Source organism: Anas platyrhynchos, chromosome 2, assembly GCF_047663525.1.
Source record: "Anas platyrhynchos isolate ZD024472 breed Pekin duck chromosome 2, IASCAAS_PekinDuck_T2T, whole genome shotgun sequence".
Classification (NCBI taxonomy): Eukaryota; Metazoa; Chordata; class Aves; order Anseriformes; family Anatidae; genus Anas; species Anas platyrhynchos.
In genome coordinates this window covers 80,960,019-80,982,896 of record NC_092588.1, presented here as the reverse complement: position 1 = coordinate 80,982,896, position 22,878 = coordinate 80,960,019, and the positions used below count along the sequence as shown (strand labels likewise).

At 38.6% G+C, this 22,878-nt stretch overlaps 1 protein-coding gene across 1 annotated transcript in view; it reads right to left on the bottom strand.

Annotated features, from left to right (window-relative positions):
• Positions 1-22,878, bottom strand: part of DROSHA (drosha ribonuclease III) — a 68,379-nt gene that overhangs the window by 44,231 nt on the left and 1,270 nt on the right. Inside the window, exons 2-12 of the mRNA XM_027451658.3 lie at positions 21,407-22,264; positions 18,924-19,016; positions 17,899-18,130; positions 16,911-17,052; positions 13,763-13,917; positions 10,998-11,078; positions 8,890-8,976; positions 8,698-8,784; positions 6,123-6,194; positions 4,531-4,612; positions 3,339-3,413 (exon numbers count right to left, since the gene is read on the bottom strand). Coding sequence (XP_027307459.1) covers positions 3,339-3,413; positions 4,531-4,612; positions 6,123-6,194; positions 8,698-8,784; positions 8,890-8,976; positions 10,998-11,078; positions 13,763-13,917; positions 16,911-17,052; positions 17,899-18,130; positions 18,924-19,016; positions 21,407-22,257 — 1,957 coding nt within the window. The 5' untranslated portion in view covers positions 22,258-22,264. The remainder of the gene's footprint in view (positions 1-3,338; positions 3,414-4,530; positions 4,613-6,122; positions 6,195-8,697; positions 8,785-8,889; positions 8,977-10,997; positions 11,079-13,762; positions 13,918-16,910; positions 17,053-17,898; positions 18,131-18,923; positions 19,017-21,406; positions 22,265-22,878) is intronic.

Genomic DNA, 22,878 nt, shown 5'->3' with positions numbered 1-22,878 from the left:
AACTTGACAAATAAGAAGGCAAATGTTTTAGTGATGAATAGTACACATACATAAACACTTCTTTGCTAAACTGGAAGCAATAATGTTAACAGTAGCAAGAATAACAGTTTCATCTTACTGAATGCTGAAGTTTCTAACTTGCCTGAAAAACTTCTAAATGAGGAGGCAGAACAAATCAGCTACATTGTCCATTGACGTCTTCCTTTTCACACTTATCATCCCTTTTACAACACAAGTTAAAAAGCCTTTAGGCATTTATGCAGGTTTTTTAATGAACACTCAAAATTTTACAGGATACTTCTGGATGAATGTAGTAAGTTATCCTTGTATATTGAATTTATCTATAGTGCTTACGTGCTGCACCTGCAGTAATGAAGGGTAAAGAGCCTCATGCTGTCTTCTGTCACTAAATGAATCGAGCGCATGTGAAAACTGCTAAATTCTTCTGAGTCCCCTGGAAACATGCACAGCAAAGGCTGCTTGCAAGGAATTAACACAGTATAATAATATACATCTGACCAGATCCAGGCAGTCAGATACAGATGTTAACAGCAAAAGATGAGTGATAGTCCTGACAGACCACCACTCAGAAGACACTGTCTGTTCATACAATCCAATCCAACTTGGAAAGGACCTGCAAAGATCAATTGGGTCCAACTCCTGGATCCCAAAAGGATCACACAAAAAAATTAGACCACGTGTCTGAGAGCATTGTTTAAATGTTTCTTGAACTCCAGCAGGCTCAGTGCTGTGACCACTGCCCTGGGGGCCTGTCCCAGTGCCCAACCACCCTCTGGGTGCAGAATCTTTTCCTGATATCCAGCCTGAACCACCCCAATTCAAACTCAAAATTAAAACGCTTTAGTCACGTGTCTTCCTTCTTACTCATATGAGCAGACATACTGAATTGAAAGAAGGAGGTCACAGAGATTTGTACCAAAACCAGGGGTTAAACTCCAGTCACGGAGGCATCTTCAAGTTTCAACCCTTTAGAAATATAAACATTCATTTCCCTTCCCAAGAGATGCAAGATCATTACAGTCCTGCTACAGAGTACATTATTACTATACACACAATAAGGAATAGAAAAAGTAAAGCTTTCAAGTGATACGGGAATAATGCCACAGCATAAGGAATGTGATTCCAGGCACACACGAAGAGCTTTGCAGAACTACAACGTACAGCAGCGCTGTGCAAGACATCTTTCACAAGACACGCAGGGGAACAAGCACTCCTCCTACCCTAGCTAGGATTGCAGCACTTTTCCTTTAACAGGAAAGATGAAAAGGAATAATATAACTTGACCTGTTAGAATAATTAACCTCATTCAAGCTCTAAGAACCTAAAAACAGGCAAAACATACCCCAAACATCAATGGAAACAGAAAATATTTCTGAAGAGCTACAGAGACATTTTTTAATGTAAAATTTTGCTTCACATTAAAGACGGATTCAATTCATGTGACTTTTATCTTTGTTTCAGTGATTGCTGGACATGGGCTGCAACTTACAATATGAACTAGTTGACAGTGTGTAGCCTTACACACTGATGACTTTACAGGAAGAACAGGTTGCTACAGACAGCTATGCCAAACAGCAGTAGTTCAGAGACCTGACTTTTCTTGGGTCAAAACATGCAGTAGCTGGGGATTGAAAACAGTTTTCTATCATTTTAATCTTCAATATATTCTTCATCAAAAATCTATGACAAAATCCAATACAGCAGCTATTCTGCATGTTATACAACTCTGGCACTCAGCACACCTGACATGATTATCTCAAAGCTCAGAGCTACCTCAAGGCCTGTCTCTAAGTATCCCACATAGAAAATCTGACATCCTAAACTTCACATTTTTAGACCATGTTAGAAAGATAAGAAAGAAAAGTAGGGGGAAATGGGAAATCACCAATTCATTTCTATCTTTAAGGAGGCAGTTGATGGATGCATGGGGAGATCTGCTGCACCAATGCATCATTATCTTTGAATAGACACAAATAACGTACCACAAACACCTGAAGGAAAATGGATTCCCATTTTCTGGAAATTAAAAATCTCAAGGACATACATTAAACGTATACTTAATGAAAAATACATTTAGCATAAAGATCCTAGAAGGTAACTATATATGTAGAAGCATCAGGAAAAATACATTTTTTTTGAAGAGTTAGAGGCCTGGGAACCTTGCAAAGAAGTCACACAGGAATACATGTTAGAGAGACTTATCTCTCCCTGTCAATAAACAATCCAACTGTGCAGAAAGAGCTGACTTCAAAACTAAAACAAATCAGAGTATAAAAACCCCAAAGTAACTGGAAAACACCCTTGAGCTACACAATCCAGGGAGGTCAAACTTGTTCTCATTTTGTGATGAGGTCAAGTTAATCAGCCACATGTGGCTTGATGGCTTATTTTGTAAATTGCTTCAGCAGAACCAAATCAATGTTTGCTAGCAAGCCTCAGAGCTCCGCTTCTGATTGAATAGTGTTGTGTATCCAGGAAGGAACAACAATTAGAAACATAGTAATCTAGCCATCAGTACTCTCCACAGTAGCAAGCCAAACCTCATTTAGCTGCAGCTCTAATTAATATCACAACGAAGTTCCAAAGCCCAAAGCAGAGAGCACCTCCAGGCCACAGCCCTCTTGACATAGGCTGTGCCACATCTCATCTGCACCCTCAGTTTAGCAGCTGAGCACATCCTCCTTTCCATACAACCCTCCTGGAACAGGCACTGACAGAATCTCAGCAGGACGCATTTTCAGCGGAGCCATGACATTTATGTCAACTGAAAGTCTGTCCTACTATCTTCGGATGTGTTAAATCCTTGTAAAAGCTGTTCACTCAAACTGAGCACAACTCTCCACACGAGCTTGTCCTTGGCTGGCAGGCTGGGGTTGAATTGCACTGGAATGGTGTTTTTCTGCCTTTCAGTGCTTGCTGCAAGGTCTCAGCTTACATTAAGGTAAGAAAAAGAAGGAAACAGAGAAACCTATGCTCAGGAGTGCCAAGCTTGCTGACCCTCAAAATTGCACACCAATAATTTCCATGTAATTGCATGACATGCATCCTGAGGAGCAGAAGGGACATGAAATTTAATTTCATATGTGAGAATAAATAATAGCACTACCCAAATCCCACAGCTCCATCACAGGACAAGTTAAGTCGGACCCAGCACTGCCTACAGTCACCACATGGCAGACAAAAGCTGGATGCAAGACCTGGCCTGTCTATCACAATACTGGTGCTGAGCAAACCATGCACAGCATCAGTGAGTATGAAAGACTTCAGATGGAAGCACCAGATCAACGTGCAATGCATTTAAGATCTTATTACATTACCTGGAAGAAACCTCACAAATCGCGGCATGAAATGAAATCTGGGGCAGGAAATAGCATCATCTTCAAGTGAAGGTCCTTAAAGATGAAAAAAACACATAGAAAATTAATGAACAGCAACATATTTACAAAAGAAAATAAAAAGGAATGCTTGCCTCAGATGAAATCAATGAAAAATTATTACATTTGATAGGGCTTAAGTTTGACAGAAAAGTATCAAAACGCTCAGAGGAACAAAGTATCAACTTCTGATAAATTCATCCTAGTGGACAAAATCAAATGAAATTGAAATATCTTAAAACAATAATCTAAAACACATACCACTCTATTTAAAACAGTGATACGGGGAAAAAAAATGTTTAATATAGCTAATCTACTTCAGTCTTATAGACACAAACACTAGTTTTTGATTAGCAGTTTTTTTTTTTTCCTTGTTACAACAAATATAACACAGAAATTTCCATGATGCTGTTTTGTGTTTTTCCTTTCCTATTTCATTATCCAAAGCTTTACATGAAAGTAAGAACAGTAAGTACCTGGCATTAAAACAAAAAATTAAAATCAAAACCAGGGATATGAAACATTACTATTTGAATACATTTAGCCAAAGAAGGCTACACAGAATATAGTTAAACAAAGGAGTGTACAAGTGTCATACAAGTGCAGAGTGCATCTCTGTAGACAGAGAAGACAACAAAACACACCTACAGATTCTGAAATGAAGTTCCTTTGAAAATGCCTTGGTTTTCTTTTAGACCAAGGGAGGGATTATTCCTGAAATTCTCCTTTGTCAGTCTTCATAGGAACACATTTTCATCTTTTCAAGTTCAAAACAATCAGCTATAATAACTTACCCTTCTGTGGCTGTCTGTATGACACTGCTTTGTAAGATGACTGCAGAGAAATACTGCACGAGTAATAATTTGGTAGCTTATAAAAATAGAGGATAGTTTACCTGACACCTTTGGCGTGACTTTTGCATTTTTTATATAACCCACAATAATGAATCTTAATAAGTTTCAACTTCTCAAAGAAGAAAGCAGAAGTTTGTTACTCTCAATTAGTACAGCATTTGACTATTATTGAGACCACTCCCCACTTTTTTCTTTCTTTAAAAAAGAATATGGCAAAACAGACCTATTTACTGAAGCTGCCACTAATTATTTTTGTATTTTTTCCAGTAAGTATAAGTTACCTTTAAGATTCCAGTCATAGAGCTCCAAAATATCTTTGAATAGATAAGAAGAGAACAGCTCAAGACCTTTCACACAAAAATTCTAGGGAAAAAACAAAACAAAACAAAACAAAAACAAACTCAAAACAAGCTTATAATTACATAGTACTGTAACATAGATAATGCCACTAACAGATAGAGTCTTCATATTTGTCAACTTCTAGACTTTGTCCTTTCGAAAGTATTAATGCATCTCTAATCATTTACTGTAACACAGTGGTCTCTTCAGGAAAAAAAACCTGTCAAGAAAGCATTGTAATTTTTTGTGCAATGTCCAAATCCACTCTATAGGCAGAAGTTATGAATCTCATAATTCACCTTGCACCAAAACCCTTTCACTTGAGTAGGCTAAGCAGATAATATTTCTGAGAAGGATCTTTCATAATTCCCTTTTTCCTACAAGTTCATATTAAAAGCTTACAAATCACCATCTGTGGTATCATGATCACTTCTTCCATAGCAACAAATCAGTACAATGCAAATAGAGATTATGACCTTAACACCCAGCAGGAAAGGGGAAAAAAATTCTTGCTCATCAAGCAGAAAAGCAGCTCCTCCAAAAGCAAAGAGTTTTCAGTCAGAAGTGAAAGAACCATTGCTTTGAAAAGCATTTCTAAACAAATTTGGGACAGGATAATGTAAGTTGTACATATATAAAGACGGCTATAAATTCCAAAGCCAACAACACAATCTTTCACAGGGCTGAATTAGGTAAAGATTGTTTAAAAGTACTGCACTTTAGCCACAGGCAACTGACCAGGAGTCCACAAAAATGTAAAATTCCCTAACTTGCTCTGTGGCCATTAATTGTTCTAGAAAAAGATTGAGACAACACAGCAGATTTAGTAACAAAAAGGGAACTGCATTGATCACATTAATCTTACTGAGGAATCTCAGGCTCTTGCATGTATTTAGTTGCTGTTGAGCAAGAAAAAAAGATAACTAGAAAGAAAGATGTAATTATGACTACAATACTGACCCTATCTTTGTAGTTAACATGCAGGGGTGCTTCTGTGCTGCAGTTGAATAGCAGGTGTAGGTAATTTACTTTGCAAACTGGCTACACCAGTGATTAATTTGTCATAAACAGATTATGAACTGAATGTGCTTTGTATCCACAGGAAATTTGTTTCGGCAACAGCTTATATTAAGTATTGATAAGTGATCTTCAGAGCTTCAAATTCAAGATTAAGTTTCAGCCCTGGCATTGGTTTATGTGGTCCTGGAAAGCCAGCACCTCCACATGCCTTTCATCAACTGTAAAAGAAGGATAATGGCGATGTCAGCTCACAGATAAGAGTATCTGACATATAACTTAAAATGAAAAGATGCTACGGGTATAAGCACTTCTTACTATTTGATTTTAATGTATGATAGCCTAGGTAGATGGATTTATGCTAGTACCTTTAAGTGCAAATTCCTTTTCAGCCATTCACTCTGAACACAGCCTGTCTCTTACCATCTCTTCACAAGATGGGATTCTGAAGAGTTTAATCCATTAAGCGTATCAACTCTTAACCCACTCTGACTTTTTAACTAATTATCCTTCTTACCTCAGGCATCATCTCCTCAATGAAATGAATGGTATAGTCAATGTTAAATCTGATTACTTTACATAGAGGAATCTGGAAGGAAAAGAGATTCGGTATGAAAAACTATACAGTGTCAAATGTACAGTTAATACAATTTTGAATGCAAAGGTATTACTGTCTGCTGAAAACGGCACTTAATAGAACAGCTGCTTAGTGAGATCATGCAAAGACAGGAACGCAAGCGCGTGCAAGAGAAGCAACAATTCTAACCTCCACCTCTGATAACACAGGGCTGACAGGAGGGATGGTAATGTAAGATTAAATAATGCCATCTACTGGAGATGAAGTTTTGTTTAGGAGAAAAAGAGAAAAAGCAAAGTTCAGTAAACCCACATCTGCTCTCCCTTGTATATCTGGAAGGGAATTTTATTGTTGAGGATACATGTCAGATCAATACGCTGACCTGAAGACAAGGTGTTTTTTTTTACACTGCCAATTCTTTCAGCTATACCTTCCATAAAAAATGTTGTTAAGTGGTGAAAACACAATGTAGGAATTTTCAGAATAAATGTAGAGGATTATACAAATCTCATCCAATAAAAATTTCTAGAAGTTAACTCTTCAGAGGTTGCACTGAAATCAGTGGACTTCGAGGCACAGTATTTTGCTTGCATCTTCTTGCAGCCCACTGCTAAAAAATTGACTGTTTGTTTGCATGTCTGCTGATGGCATGATAAATAAGGAGCTACACCAAACAACCAAATACAAAAACCGAATTTCTAGGAAATGACACAAGTCTTTCAATATTAAATGTTGTGAATACAAAAATAAAAAACTTCTAAGGTAAGATGCCCCATTTAAAATGTGAGAGGAAAACCTGTCACACTTAAATCGGTGATTCTTTTTAAAAAAGTACAGTGTGTTTTCTTACTTTCTAGCATTCGAGTTGAACCAGGACTAGATATGTTCAGAGACTTAATAAACTGGATTACTTTTTTTTGATAACAAGAAAAACAGCTTTGGAGAGGTAACCATTACCAAATTCTCCATAAATTAAGAGTTCCACATACAAAAAAAAATGCATAATAAAGGAGTATTTGGCTGGTACTATAAAATTTCTGTGGCAGCTGTTTAAAGAATTTGTGATTTCTCTGTACAAACCATTTTCCCTAGTATCTGAGCAGCTGAATTGTTACTGAACAACTGTAATAACATAAGTAAGACTTTCAACAGTTTGCAAGCTAAGACTTCATATCATACAAATCTGGTTCAAAGATGTTGATGCTTAAACCTGTATTTCTGCTACCCTTTGTCACATTCCTTTTATCAAATACATTCCAAAATGTCTGTCTCAAACAGCAGTTATGATGCCCCAAATCATCTCAGGATAGCAAGGCACTCTATTTCCAGACAGCTTTATGCCTGTTGGCAGTAAGAACAAGCAGTGTTGCTTTGTATTCAAGTCTGTAAAAATTAAATCATTTGCTGCTAATCATTTCCCCTAGTTAGGCTGAGAAATTCCAATTTGATTCTGGCCTAAATGCACCTACTCTACAGTAATGTTCAATGTCTGCACTAACTGCTCATGTCAAACAAGAAGAATTTTCCTTGTTCTCCACATAAAACAAGTATTTCCGTAACACTCTGCTTTCTGGTCATACAGCAGACATTAAATGATAAAGGTGGTCTCTTTATCCTTTAAATAGAAAAAAAACAAAACTGTTCCTTTTTTGCTCATTTGTAAAATGAAATTGTAAAGCCCTGGGATAAAACTGCCTTGAACCTCAAGGCTGAGTTAATGCTGCAGGGCAGGAGTGCTTCGCAGTGCCACCCCACCAGCTAAGTGAGCATCACTCAATCACTGGCTTGTCAACAAGAGCCTCTTCCCCTGCTTACCAGAACTTAAGTGTTGTCATACACATTATGGAAACAAACCATCAGCAAAAAATGCTTTCCTCCCCTCAGTGTCTCTCAGTCCCAGGTGTTCGATTCCAGTCTTGCGCCAATGAGCATTTTAATACTGGGTTTTGAGACTTGTGGCAAAGCAAGTAACAGGTATAAAAACAAGGAAACAATGCCCCAGAGCACCTGAAAAGTACTTAAAATATAAAGATATAAAAATCTGAGGTACAGATATTTTAAGTATTTGCATATTTTTAATTCTGATATTGCTAACTCATCTTATATTGCAAAAGCAGGGTCAGCTGGCAGTAATAATTTTTGTTATATTTGCTTTCAGAAAATGAAATCTATTTTTTTCTTTTTCTTTTTTTAAATTCAACTTAATAAAACCTCATCCAGTTGAAATCCAATTAACAGTTTTAACAAGTTATTCCATGGTTTATTTCACTTTCAAACTGTGAAACATAAAGAACATTACTCTGATGCACATCACAGTCTCAGTCACAGTTTGAAGGCACTGCCTACCACAAGTACTCAAGACAAAATCTGAGACTCATTAGCACAAATGTCTTCCTCCAGTTCCAAATGCTGGCAAGATACTTGTAACACGCACATGTGAGAGAAGCTCAACTTTGGGGCAGAAACAGCTTGCCTTCCAGACAAATCCCATCTATGCAATAACAAACATACTTACATTTGTTAGTGGGGCATGAGAAAACATGGAGAACCCTTCAAAGATATATTCATGGTCATCATACTCAATAACAGTAGGTCTGTCTGTCTAAAAAAGCAAACAAAACCACCATGGAGTAAACAAGAAGCAGTATTACTTCCCCCACTGAAAGCAAAATTAGAACTAGTTAGAATTATTTATAAAGATACTTACTAAGAAGTTTGTGGGAGGTGACACTGTAATTCGGTAGTGGTATAGCCTTCCAGCATTGTTGGTCATGGGGCGACATGGTTTAATAGGCTTAAAGAAAGAGATAAGTAGAATTATGTGTAAAGTCAAGGCAAATTTAGATTAAAAGAGAGAATAAAGCATTTCTAATAGCCATGAAATATGCACTAGGAAAAATTAAATAAAGCAGGTAGTCATAATTAGCTCTTACAGGAAGAAAGTGGGCCTTATCTGTAGCCGCTTCTGGAACTATTTCTAAAGCTATTCAAAGAAAAAAAAAAGTGAAAAATGCTGCTGTAGTTTATTCATTTTCCATTTGACTCCCTATCTTTCCTATGCACAGCAGTTAGCTGTCTACATACCAGACTGATCTCCTTTATTTTTGGGGGGTATTAATTTGTTTAAGGGAACTGATTTTAAAACTCCATAAAAAATAAAATTGGACATTGCCTAAGAAGATCTCAGAATGTTATCAAGAGAGACAAGTATCCACTCATCTGCTGGGGGCAAGTCTGGAGCTCCAAAGAGAAGGGACCGGACCATTACCGCAGAGCTAGGCACAGGCAGCCCTGCTCTGGCAGGTCATGATGCTTTCTGTTGATAACAGTAGACCAGCAGGCAGCCTCTCCCTGCATGCCGAACCATGCGAGGCCAAACCATAGGGATTTGCAATTTGCTCCAGCTTGTTCTGAAGCAGTCCTGTTTAAAGACCTAAAAATCCTCAGCAGTCAGACAAAAACAAGAGTTCCTCCTGCATACAATACGCTGCAGTTCAGAGGCTTCCACCAACCTGTTCAGGTGTCTCTCTGCAGGAAAAACCCCTGTGGCAAGTGGAGTACTCCACAAAACATTACAAAAGTTGGCTTTGTGCAATGGCGAGGCAGCTGCACCACTGCACAGCTCTGTGCAGCCTGCAGAATCCACCCAAGAAATAGGGTAATTATTTTGTTCAGCTGCAAATTAATTTTCTCGTTGCTATGACAAGGCAGGTAAGAACCAGCTTGTTTAAAAGCTAAGTGTGATTATCTGCAGGACACCAAAAATTCATACACCCCAAATTTTCTGAAGGCTCGAATTCCAAGCCAGCCTTGCTCCAGTGAGTAGCTGTCTTTGTGCAGCAGGTTTTATTCATCAGTTTTCTCCCACTAACATTTTCTCTCCCCTTCTCCGCAAGAAAAATACTTCAGACAATGTGGAAAAGAATTGATCCTGGAGTGATTTACAGACAGCTTCAGACCAAAGTCATTTTTCTGAAACGGAATAATTTATGCTTTGCAACATTCACAAATCCTCAACCGCAGAGAAATAAAAGGATGTTTCAGTTAATGTGTGTGAAAAGGCATAGTGAAAAATTATATTCTTAAAGAGAAGTTACAAAGATAAATTGTAAAACTACATTTTAACATTCTTAAATGTTTAGAATAAAGCTTTTTAAAACATAAAACTTTAGGTAGTCCAAGCACTACTATTTCCAGAAATACTGATCACAAAGCATGCTCTGTACAAACGAACATTTCTACAGAAAATAACCAAACAGCATTTTGAGATCATTTTTCAAAATAAAGCAACTACCATAATAACTGTTTCAGGAAGCTGATGGACTCTTCCAGGTACTCATTAAGAACTTAGCAAACTGTTTGACAGTGTGCAGTGAAGGCATGCTGTAAGTGCTGAGACAACACCTCCTCAAGGAAAACTTGCTGCTCCCCGAGCAGTACATTTAGTGACTTATTTACTTTTCCTTTTAAAGCAATCCCTTCACAAAAAAAAGGACCCTCATAACATACTCATCCACTTGAAGACAGGAGACATTTGACTACTTTTTTTTTTTTTTTAAGGCAATTGTGTTTCAGAAGCTTATAAAACCTACAACCAAACATAAACACAAAAGTTTTCCATAGCTCTCCAGTGGATTTCATTACTGGTACCGCATTTTAAATGTGAGGTTACATGAATAAAGGATTTAATGTCATACAGGAGTTTTTACTAAGCCTGTAAGCCATGAAAAAAAAAGCAAGCAAGACAGATCAACCCAGGTACAAGCCTACTGCAGCAAGTCTGTATTCAAAATTGCAATTCTTACAACTATTTACCTCTTCACCAGGATAAATGCCATGCCTTATCCCTGTTCTTCGGGCTTTAGCACTGCATTTGCATAGTGGTCCATCATTCATCTGTCAAAAACAAAACAGAATTCTGCTTTTATTGAAAAATCAAAAGTGATTGTGACTGGACGATCATGTTGGTTTCAATGCCAGAAGCAAAGAAGCTTCTAAAAACACGTCATTCTTAGATTAAGTGGATGTTCTTAAGCCAGTAAAAACGAAAACAGTATAGACTAACATAAGAAAACTGCAAAACAGCATTAGAAAAACAGTATAGACTAACATAAGAAAACTGCAAAACAGCATTAGAACTTCATTACTGATTCAGAAGCACAAAATGGATAAACGGTGTCAGCAGAACTGTACCTTCCTGCTATCATATACCTCTTTCCCACTTTATATACACACAAGCAGCATGTCATCCACCTAAAACAAATTTCAGGTCCTAAACATGCACATGCAATTATTTACGTGCCCAAACCTCCACATTTGAACAGTTCCACCCAGTTCATTGAGTGACACCTTGTCCCTGATTAACCCATCTGCAGCACGGCACTGCTAACACCATAGGGCGCAGAGAGCAGACAATTTGAAAGTTTTACTTGATACCTTCAAGTAATGGAAAAAAATCAAATGCATCCTGTGAACAGATCAGTAAAGATAAAGAAAGGGGAAAAAGATACTTACACCAATATTACATGTAGGGACATAAAGTAGCTGTATTTAAAAGGGCCACAGCACACTCTAAAGCTAGTCTCTTTCCAACTCTACAACCACATTTGATGCAGGCTATCAATCGCATCAACATCCTAAAGCTTCCTGCTCTTAACATCGTGTCCATTGCTGAAATCCAATCAGAACCAAACCAGAGACAGAGTGACACAATGGGTTCTCTTCACTTTTTTTTAATCCCACACTGAGACCCCGAGGAAAGCACAGGTTTAATGAAACTGGTTGATGTCTATAGGTAGAAATATACTTCCTCACTGCTTTATAAGGTTACAGAGCAGACAAGTTAAATAATGCAGTCAGTATCCAACTGCTCAGCACTCCCCCAGAAATGAGACCTACTTGAGGCTATTGAAATAATCACCACTTACTTTAAAAAGAAAATCTTGTCCCTAGTCCTTTTAAGCTGTTCAGCAGTCATACTGCCTCTGCTACTTTAAACGGACAGACCAAGACTGACAGAGATGTGAAGTACCTGTAAGGCCCAGGACTTGAGAAGCAAGACAGATATGTATCTACCCCTCTCCTCAACAACACAACTAACAGAGGGAAATGCAGAAAGAGCCATCACAAGGTGTAACAAAACACTGAAATACCGTTATCTTACATAAACTGAGGCAGTGGCTTCTAACCACCTCTGACCAAACAAGGAAACAAGCAGATAACACTTGCAAAAAAAAGGGTATAATGGTAGCATCAGCTATAACAATTTATTTTTTGACCACCGCAAGCACTTCTGGACATTAACTGAAGTAACAAACACCACTCAGATTAAAGGGTTGTGAAGATCCATCATAAAAGTCTGGCTACTTATTGGATAACACTATCCAACTGGTAACTTGTATGCACCAGTGTGCACAGAAATCCTTCCCATCTTATGCAACAGTGGTTAGAAAGCATTTTGGCATACCAGATAAATACCGAGGAAAAATAGCAAACCTTCAAATAAAATTACTCAGAAGAGATACAGTACTGGCAAGCTCACCATGATTTGATTTCAGCCCCTTCTAGAAAGGGAAGGGGGAGAAAATCTCAAGGAAGCCTGGGAAAAAGCTTTTCAGCAGGAAATTCATAAGCCATTTATTCCTGAAACTATTCATCCAAGTTATTCCACTTTTTATTTAGCCAATATTATAGGCTAGAACATTACTTTGAAATGTGCCCAAGAGCAACACACATTTTTTTCAGTTAAATGCCTAAACAGTTTGCTAATTTTGTTTTTCATATAAATAAAACCATCTAGCTATGCTCAGTCTTCTTTTTTATATAACTAGAAGCATAAATATGAGTTGGCAATAGGATATGCAACAGACCTTTGAATTACCATAGTGGCAATAAGCATTGCAGTATCTCTTGGCATTACGATTTGCTGCGTGCTAGCCTCATGAATCATACAAAACACCAGTTAAATTAGTTTACTGAGGTGCCATTTGACAAGGAGTTAGAATAGACTGTAAAATATTTAAGTAAGAAAGATGAAAATGGCAAATTTGCAAACAAAAGCTAGTCTTCTGTGCAATGTATACATTCAAAACACCATTTCACAAGCTCAGCAATTACATTTAATGAGAACTATAATCTCCATGCAATTACAAAAGAACCATTAGACAAGAAATTAGGAGCATTAACAGCATATTTAAAACATTATTTATTATGACCTGAGAGCTTTTAGGTGAATAATATGTAAAACAGACAAACATGCTGCCTTCCCTCCATCTCAGAATTCATCCGTGTACCTTTATCTTGGGATTAATAGGACAGCATAAGTGCACTGTTTGCAATTCAGGTTTTATTACCGCTGCCAGACATGACTGCAGCTGAATACTCCCCAGGATTCATGAGCTGGAATCACACACTTGAAATCAAAAGTGGGGTGGATTAAAAAAAAAAAAAAAGATAGAGAAGAGAAAGGAGGAGGAACTTATATTAAAATAGGTGCTGCCCAGCATATTTGACAACACTTCAGAATTTTAGGTCTACAGGGGAGAGACTTTCAGAAACATGACATTTTCCTCTCACCATACCTGTCCTGGATCATTGTACCACAGTTCTTCATGGAGACGATCAGGGTGTGCTTTTTTACGCTTAATTTCGGCAATGACGTCAAAAACTTCCGAATCCGAACTGCTAGAGCAGCTGCTGTCATCCTCAGAGTCACAGTCTGAGTCACTGGAGCTCTCTGATTCATTGAGGGAAAATAAAGTTAGATGAAACATTTCCACACATTCTCTTCCCCAGAATCAATACGTTCTCTAACATGTCATAGCTCAGCAGCGTAGTGAAAGTTATTAAAGAAGTGCATGACATTCACACTATTGAAAATGACAGCAACTGCATTTTATTAATTAAAAGCGACAGCAAATGCTATAGATATTAAAGGCCTACACCAATGGAGTGCTTGCTGTTTGGCTGTCAGGCAGCACCACTGATCAGTTATAGAAAAGCAAGTTCAGTTACTTGACAATGAAATACTTCATGGAACAAGACTATAAAGCTATAGCCAACATAAATATTACTCTAAAATTAAACAAACAAACAAACAAAAAACACAAAGAAATACATGACCTCCTGGTGTTTAAAAAGTTAATTCTGATTGCTATGAGTAAAGTGCTTATATTTAGTTTCATTTTACCTAAAAAATGCTCCCTATCTGTAGTAGGGCTTGACCTATTCAAAAGGTTCAAGAAAGCACGCGTGGATAGAATTATTACAGAATGTGCAGTTACTCTTTTTTCAAATCAAGTATCTCTAATAAATCAGTTATCACATTAAAAATCACAGATGAGAAGAAAGCTTTTTTCCATGATTGAAAAAAGCTGATGATAGCTGAGTGAATCCATGCTCAAGTTTTACAGAAACCCTGTTTCATGAGTTTTCACCGAAGCTTTTTTTTTTTTTTTTTTTTGACTTTTTCCTGTACTTACTAAAGCAATTTTTCTGATATATTAAAGGAAAGAAAAACTCTAAACCAAACCAAACCAAAGAACCCACGGGTCTCATGCCTGTTAATGTCTCCTTTGCATTGTTGTCAAAGTGATGCTACTACATGTTGGACTTAATGTAAAAACAACTGAGCCTGATGTCATATATCCCTAAACTCCTGTGGTACTTAGAAGCAACTCTTCTATATGTAATGCCATTCATTCCACCGATCTCCTCATCTCCAATTTAAATAAATACTTTCATAGCCAAGACATATAACATGATACAAGTAAGGTTTATTATTCTTGGAAGGTGGGATGTAACACTCCTTCCATTTTTTTTCATTTTACTTAAAAAGAAAGTATATTACTATACTGCTGGTGCTTTCAAATACTCTGGGGAAAAAATGTAAATGTATATTTATTAAATGTTTCCCCTTAGCTACAAGAAAGAAAAATGAAGTCAAAGAACATAAGAACAAAAGTAATAAGCTATTTTTTTAAAGGGAGAGAAAAATCAAGATGTATTTTGATACAGCCCTTAATTCAGTACAAGATGCTTGTCCTTGGGACATACGGTTTACACAGGTCATATGTTCAGTTGAAAGTATATGTGGATGTCTGCATATATATGCATATATGCGTATTCACAGAAAAATAAGTAAACATGTTTTTTGAAATTTTAAGTTTGCAGTAAATATTAATTATATTAATTAATGTGCAAGTCTAATTTTAAATGCAAAAAGAGCACGGGGCTTGTGAGAATAAACCAGGGCTCTGAAAGACCAGTATAAAATATCTGGATTTCAAGTACTGAAACAAACCTTTCATAATCTAAAAATGGTCTTGGAGTACATTGATGTCTCACTAGAATAAACATCTACTTCTAATGAAAGGCACAACCTTTTGGCTAGGTACAAAAGACAACCAACTATTAGACCCAACAGAAATATTGTTGTAGGAGAAGCTGGTACGGGCACCATGGCAGCCCAGGTACAGCGCAAATGCAGAGCCTTTGGCTCCCCCAGTAACAGTGGAACAGGAAACACAGCTAAAGTTGCTCTTGGCCCCATCATATCTTATCCTAGAGCAGAGAAGGAACATCTTGTGGAGATCCAAGGAAGTGAAGCTTTAGACAGGTAGGTTGAATGTATAAGTTTTGTCCTTCCCTTATGTGCATGAAAATACCTTCTGAATAACTGTGCAGAAGACTTTGCTAGTGATTCTTGAGTGAATTTAAACTGCAAATCTGATGTTCAAGAAGGTGTTTTCTTTACACAGCTCAAATAAAATAGGAACATTTTTTTCTTTCCTTTCATCTTTATGTTATTTTAAGCTAGCAGCACATAACTAACTGACCCTGTCGTTATATAAACTTGTATTTCAACTTTACAGATTTTGGTATTTGATTATGAAAGTTACTAGGCTCAGATCTGAGAATCTAAGCATCTCAACATGAGACCATGAAGCATCACTTACAAAGCAAGCCCAAGAGCATCTAAATTAACGTGATATGCCTAAGAATTTCTTGAACACTACTTTCATGGTGGAAAAGATACATTATGTAATACTGAGATGCTGGAAGTACAATAAGAACAGCTAACAGTTGTAAGTAAACCAAATCAGAAAAAACAGCTTTCAACGAGTGATGAGTGAATAAATTGCTAGCAAAAGCTATGCCCTGCTGTTTCAACCAGTATTTCCCCAATAACTGATACAGCTAGCAGATATATTTCTCTGTGAAAAGACCCATATGTGAACTGTGATAGTGTAGATCAACTCATATGGCTGCTTGTTATGGCACTGAATTCGTTTTCCTTCTACATTGTATTTTAGTTGTGCAATTTTGCTTATTGTGACCTTATGCAGAAATATCAGTTTTCAAAACAGCTTAGCATCACTGCTCTTGCTTCTCTTTTTTTCCTAATAAAAATGAAGAGCAGGAGGTCCTTGCAGCCCCTTATGCACCATACTTTGGCCTATCTGATAGTGCTCAGGGTACTTCCATGCCATGGAAGAGACTTCAGCATTAGGCAGTGCTGGATTCTGTTTTCCCTTAAGCCTTCTAGACAAAGCATCTAGCTCTACTTCAGTCAAAAGCAACAGTAAAACTCCATGGAACTGCAATAGAAAGGATGGATTTAAAAACATGTATTAGCCTACTGACATCATTAAACGTGCACAAGTACTAAAAAGAAAAGGTTAACTACAGTTTGCTCCATTTCAAAGCTTTGCCATCATCTCTGCATACCCAAATCTTCATCCAGTTTGGTCTTTGGTGGCTCCCATGGTGGTCTGGCTGCTTTGGCCTTTGCCTGTCGCTTTCCTAACTCCTCTTCAAACTTTTCATACAGATCTCGGAGCTTGCTTGTTCCTACTACAGTTGAGTCTCCCTGTTAATTAAAAAACAGGTAAAAAAGCAAAGGCAGTGTTGACATTACAGAGGACAAGAGAACAAAGTGTATCAGCGTTTCATAAGGAAAAGCAATGTCGAAAAGAAAAGATCTCCATTCCATAGCTCAAATGAAACATGGAAGTACTTGATCGGGCTTTAAACTAAACACTGTCATTGCTCCTCTAGGTAAATGAGCAGAGAACTTCATCTGCTGGGGAATTATCAAACCTTTGGCCTAGCCAAGCAGAGCTATGGCTAAGCATATTTAATACAGCTCAGTACTGTTTTCTAACAGCTCAGATTTATTAAAAACAGACCTTCTGTGCAAGTATTTTGTTATTCAGAAGAATCATATCACACCCTAGACACACAGAACTTAACTGATGTTGTTGCCTCCTTTGAAACACTGTCATTCTACAAGAGAAAGAAGAAACCTCCTCACTCAATTACTACTTCTTTACTCCCCCAGCAACTGTTATTGTCAAATAAAAAGAACTGACTTCCTCCTTCTGTATGAAATTTCTCCAGGGTTATGGGATGATAGGGTAATTTACGCAGTTTTGTTCAAATACAGGTGTTTATGGATAAAACCTTCTCTCCTGGAGACAAAAATATTCCTCTTTCATGCATCACTAATCTGAATGAAAATAGACTGAAGAAACATGAAAATAGAGAACACCAAAAAAGCCCTTACAGGGTTCAAGACTGAGATGGCTGGGAAGAGAGAAGGATTCAACATTGAATGACATAAAACATGATCCTGCTGAAGTACTGTCATTAATCAGGTAATCAGATAACCAATAAAGGACTGTGTACAGTGATTTCTGAATTCTCACGAACATACCACTTGATCCATAGGGTCATTTGAATAGTAGCTTTCAGAATGGGTACAGCGAACCCAGACTGGCTTAAGCAATTCATCATCTTCATCTTCATTCTTTTCAGATGCATTCTCCTCTGACTCTTTGTCTTTGATACTAGTGTAACTTTTTTCTTTACTGGCACTCTGGCTTTCAGACCACCTTTCTCTGTCCTCCTCCCATCGGGGTCTCTTCCTTTCTCTGCTTGGAGAGCAGCTTAATGGAAGAAAAACAAAAGCAATTAACTTTTTTTTTTTTAACTTGCAACGGTTAGAAGTACTCTATAGTTTAGATCTACTACAGAAAAGTTAAATTGAAAGTGCTTTTGTATTTTAAACCTTATTCAATAATTAGAATAAAAATCCACACTAGCTTAGACTGAAATTCTTACTTGTATTCTAGATCAGTTTCTTAATTTTGTTCCAAAGTTTGAAGCCCATCAACTAAGTTACCGTATTAAGTTTTAATATATATCCCACAAGCTATTTGTATGAGAGGAACAGGATCTTACTGGAAGGATTATACAGAAACCTGTTTGGCATACCGAATAAATACTGAAGGATTAAAACCATTGCTTGTGTTAGTCTAACTCTAGGAACAACACAAGCTCCAAATTTAGGAAAACTATTTAAAAAAAAAAAAAAAACACAATACTTGTCTTTAAAGCCAGTAATGTCACTGAATTCAACTACCCAGGATTTAAAAGGAAAGGAGCATCAAAACAAGAAAAAGTTCTTAAAAATATGATCTAAACATAGAACGAACTTTATGCTATCTTGGTACTTCACAGACCAGGAGCAGATGCACAAGGGAGTCTTTGAGATGCAGCCGAGTCTCCAGAGATTAATCCTGCTTCAACTCTACAAGGCCTGGAGAGAGCTGTGACATTTGCACGTCTATGAAGATGGTTATAAGATTCATCTCTGAGTTTTAAACCAGGCATGTATGCACATACACATGATGCACAGAGCCTCATAAATATGAGAGAGACCAAACCTGTCCTCCTTACCTTCCTGTTCTCTTGTAATCTTTTTTGTATGATCTGTCTGGTGATGGTGATCTTCTGCTGTCACGGTGCCTATGCCTCTCCCTCTCCCGCTCCCTTAAAGAGTTCAAAAACAGAAGTTAAATAAGAAATCTGGCATTTCTTACATTCCACACCCCTGGAAGAGATGCAGAATCAGGCTGAGATCACATTATTCAAAATGACACGACATTCAATGAAGCCATCTATCTCAATGCTATACCTAATTCATACTGTATAAAGAACTTCTATAAATTCACCACAGGACTTCTTGCCATTCGTCCTGTTCTTCTGTTACAAATAGTGAAGAGTAAGATTACTGCACCTTTAACCATTCTTAATGCCTCAAGGAACAGAATGAAAACCTTTTCCATGCACAGTAGCTTTGGAAGCACAGTGTTAACTCAAATGTTTCAAGCAAGTACTCTTCTCCTGACAGCCACCTCAGGCACATGCAAAAAAAGCTGATAGACAGAAAATCAACAACACTGCCACCATGAATCTTACCTACAAGACTCAACATGTAGATACTCATAAGGAACTCGACCACCCAAACATATGTCTGCAGCAAAACTGCTCCAGTTAACAGGAATTATTGTGTTACCTTAGGTAGCACAGATCACACACAGGCAGGTTATCAGACTAACAGCTGACAACTTGTTTGTCCACACTCATTTGTGTAACTGTCACATCTCCTAGCAAATGAGTATACTGATACACAAGGAAGCACAAATACGTGCCTTGGGTGGTTTTGTGGGTGAGCAGGATGATGAACCAAGATTTAGGAGTACTTATCTATGCTTCCATACACATATGCATGACGTAGCACGCAATTTTATAAAGCACAAAGTTCATATGAATTATCTACTGGGCTTCCCCACACCCATTCATCCTTCACCTGTGCCTTGTTCAAGCATGGATTTCAGCCTTCAGAGAGCATGCTCTGTTGCCCTCTGATTTGCTTGAGAGATGAGGATGCTGTGCAAAAAACTACACCAAGGCACCATGAGAAGATGTTGAGATACACTGTGAACTAGACCTGGAAACTGTTGACCTCAGCTAGTAACACAGAAATATTTGAGAAGGAAGCTGCTGGAAATACTTTCAAAACTTAAACCTGAACTTTTAAGAACAAACAAGTTGTGAAATTATGTGGCAAATAACTGAGTCACCTACAAAACACAGAGACTTCCACAGACTCATCATACAGTAAAGGCTCGTGACTTAAAGCCAGCCACATTTAGTTTTAGGAAAATCTTATTCTGGAAACTGAGGTGAGCAGAACCAAACCAAACGAAACCTGCTAAATGTGTTTTGTTTGTTTGCTTTTGAATACAGCTATTCTGAAATTATATCTCTGCTTTTTTAAATCAAAATAGTTTCATTTCCACAGGCACTAAATGTAAATTCATGTTTCACATGGGACACATGGAAAAAGTCAGATCTTTAGAATTAGAAGCATGTGATCCAGCTACTCTAATAAACTCAACTTTAAAGTATCTCTGAAAACTCTGACCTACATGTAGACCATTAGACAAAAAGAGCGAGCAGGAGAGCAAATTTAAGACTAAACAACTGATCGTGTGCTCTAAAACACCACGCAGCAAACTGTATTAGGCCAATTCATAGCTCACAAGCTGCTTTTATCTATGAAGCAGGGGGACAGAAACTTCATGATACATCCCAAAATTAGCAGTCCACACTCATCTACCTGAATCATAAGATACTAATGTAGCCTACAAAACTTCTTTGTTCCTTTGGACTGGTGCATGAGTTTTCACCTCAGTCCTCCCTGGACATCACTGACTGGTTTGCTAAGGTCTTCATCCTGAACTGAACTGAACATGCCTACACTGGTCTCCCACAAGGATGAGGATGGAGCAGGATGAAAAACAGTGTGAAAAAGTTTTTTTAGTAAAAAAAATAACTTACTGTTGCTTTCCAGGGATTACATGTGTGCATCTATCAGGCTATAGACCCCCAGCCTGTTTGCTTGCTGCCTACAAATACAGGGCTTTCTCAAAGGGCAAATTCAGGTAACATCTGGGACCATAAGTCTCACACCTAAATCTCTATTTTTTTATTATTATTTTTTTTAAGTACTGGGACTTACTGTTTTTAAGGCTCAACTCTGAACAAGGTCTTCCACACAAAATTGTGCCAACTCTACTCTCCTGCCAGATATGTATAAAATCCTATGGTAGACTAGAGCACCACTCAGTTTTCAAACAAGCTCCTGTGCTCGCAGCCATTGCCACAGACAAGGGGAACAAGTCTACGAGCCTGCAAAGCTGAGGCTGGAGCAGTGCATCTGAAAGATGGCAGAACAGCAGCTCTTCCCACCAGAGATGAACACTGGCTACCTCCTACATCAGGAGGAAAAACAAGCATGAGGAAATACATGAATTCAGCCAAATACTGTAGAGCAGCAACCTCTCCCTTTGCAGGCAGAAGCTATTCCAAGTTACCTGCTACGCTCGTAACTTCTATGATGAGGTGATATCCTTCCTCTGTCATAATCTGTCCGGTGCCGACTGCTTTCCTGCCTCCTCCTGTCAGGGCTCCGGCCTCGATCCCGCCGATCCCCGTGGTTATTGGACCGATGCCTGTCCCCGTGGATGTGACTGTGCTCACGATGCCGGTGCTCATCGTAGTGCTTGTTCCTCTCCGGAGACCGTCGATCGCTTTGCGACTTCTCTCCCTGGTACTGGCCCGTGTGCCGAAAATGGGTGCTGCCACCACTGCTGTTGGTTGTGCTGCTCTGAAAAGAGCCAGAGTTGTGCTGGTAGCTGTTGAAGTTGGGTGGTGGGAATGACTGCTGCGAATACCCTGTGGAATACACAGGCTGGTAGCTGACCTGCTGCGGTATGACTGGCGGTGGGGGAGGATGTGGTACTGCCGGAGGGGGCATCATGTATGGAAACGTGCTTTGCCCAGTAGGAGTTGCTGGCACGGGGGCATTGCTAGGGGTTGGCACTGGTGGAGGAGCAGGAGGGAAGCATGGAGGCACCGGGAAGCTCTGCCTCATCTGATGGCTCGGAAACGGTGGCCTCATGGGACACTGGCTGATGGGATTTTGCGTGGAAGGGGGCACTGGAGGAGGATACGGCACAAAGTCTGGCCTGGGTGGCATGTAACCTGTGGCCGGAGGGTTTGAATAGGAGGTTGGAGGTGCAGTCTGCTGGTCATACTGGTATTGTACAGAGGGCTGCTGCGGGTGGATCTGCCGCAGGTTCTGAGGGCGGTAGGTCTGTGTGGAAGTTCTTGCTCCTGGTCCCCCCTGACCACGGGGACATCCTCGTCCCGAATGGAAAGACATGGCTCACCTTTAACAAGGAAAATAAAAGTCCACTGTCACACGAGTTTTATGGGAGGCCCTTAGCACATTTGCAAGAACTGGTCCTGAAACACTGAAACTGTTTTCTGCAATTTCCTCTAACAGAAGTGGATGATGACCACCACCTTTCAGTGGGAACTGTGCATTCCTCAAAGTGCTAGTACAGGTCATTGTGGCCCTTGATTCCTCTAAACCTTTAATCCATGACGTTAGTCTGCTAGTAGTAATCCAGAACCCAAACTGGACCATGCTCTGGCTTAGGGTAATGTTTATTCTAATGCTTGATTGATATGACTGGCCATAGGTGCAAACACCTCTACTAACATGCACTGGATACTTTGATACAAAGCCTTTAGGTGCACTGCATCAAAGAAACCAGTCACTCTAACAACCCAGATCCCCCAGTATGGAGTCGCTTTCTAGCACAGCACATTGTTCTACACCAGGCAGAATGCCTGTTCTGATACCTAGTCACAAGCTACCTGGTCCAACAAACCATGTATGTTTTAAATGAGTTATGTAGCAACTTACACTGAAAATGTGTGTCCCATGTTTAGTACAGAACCAAGTTCAACAGAAGTTTCACCATATTTTAAGGTAGCC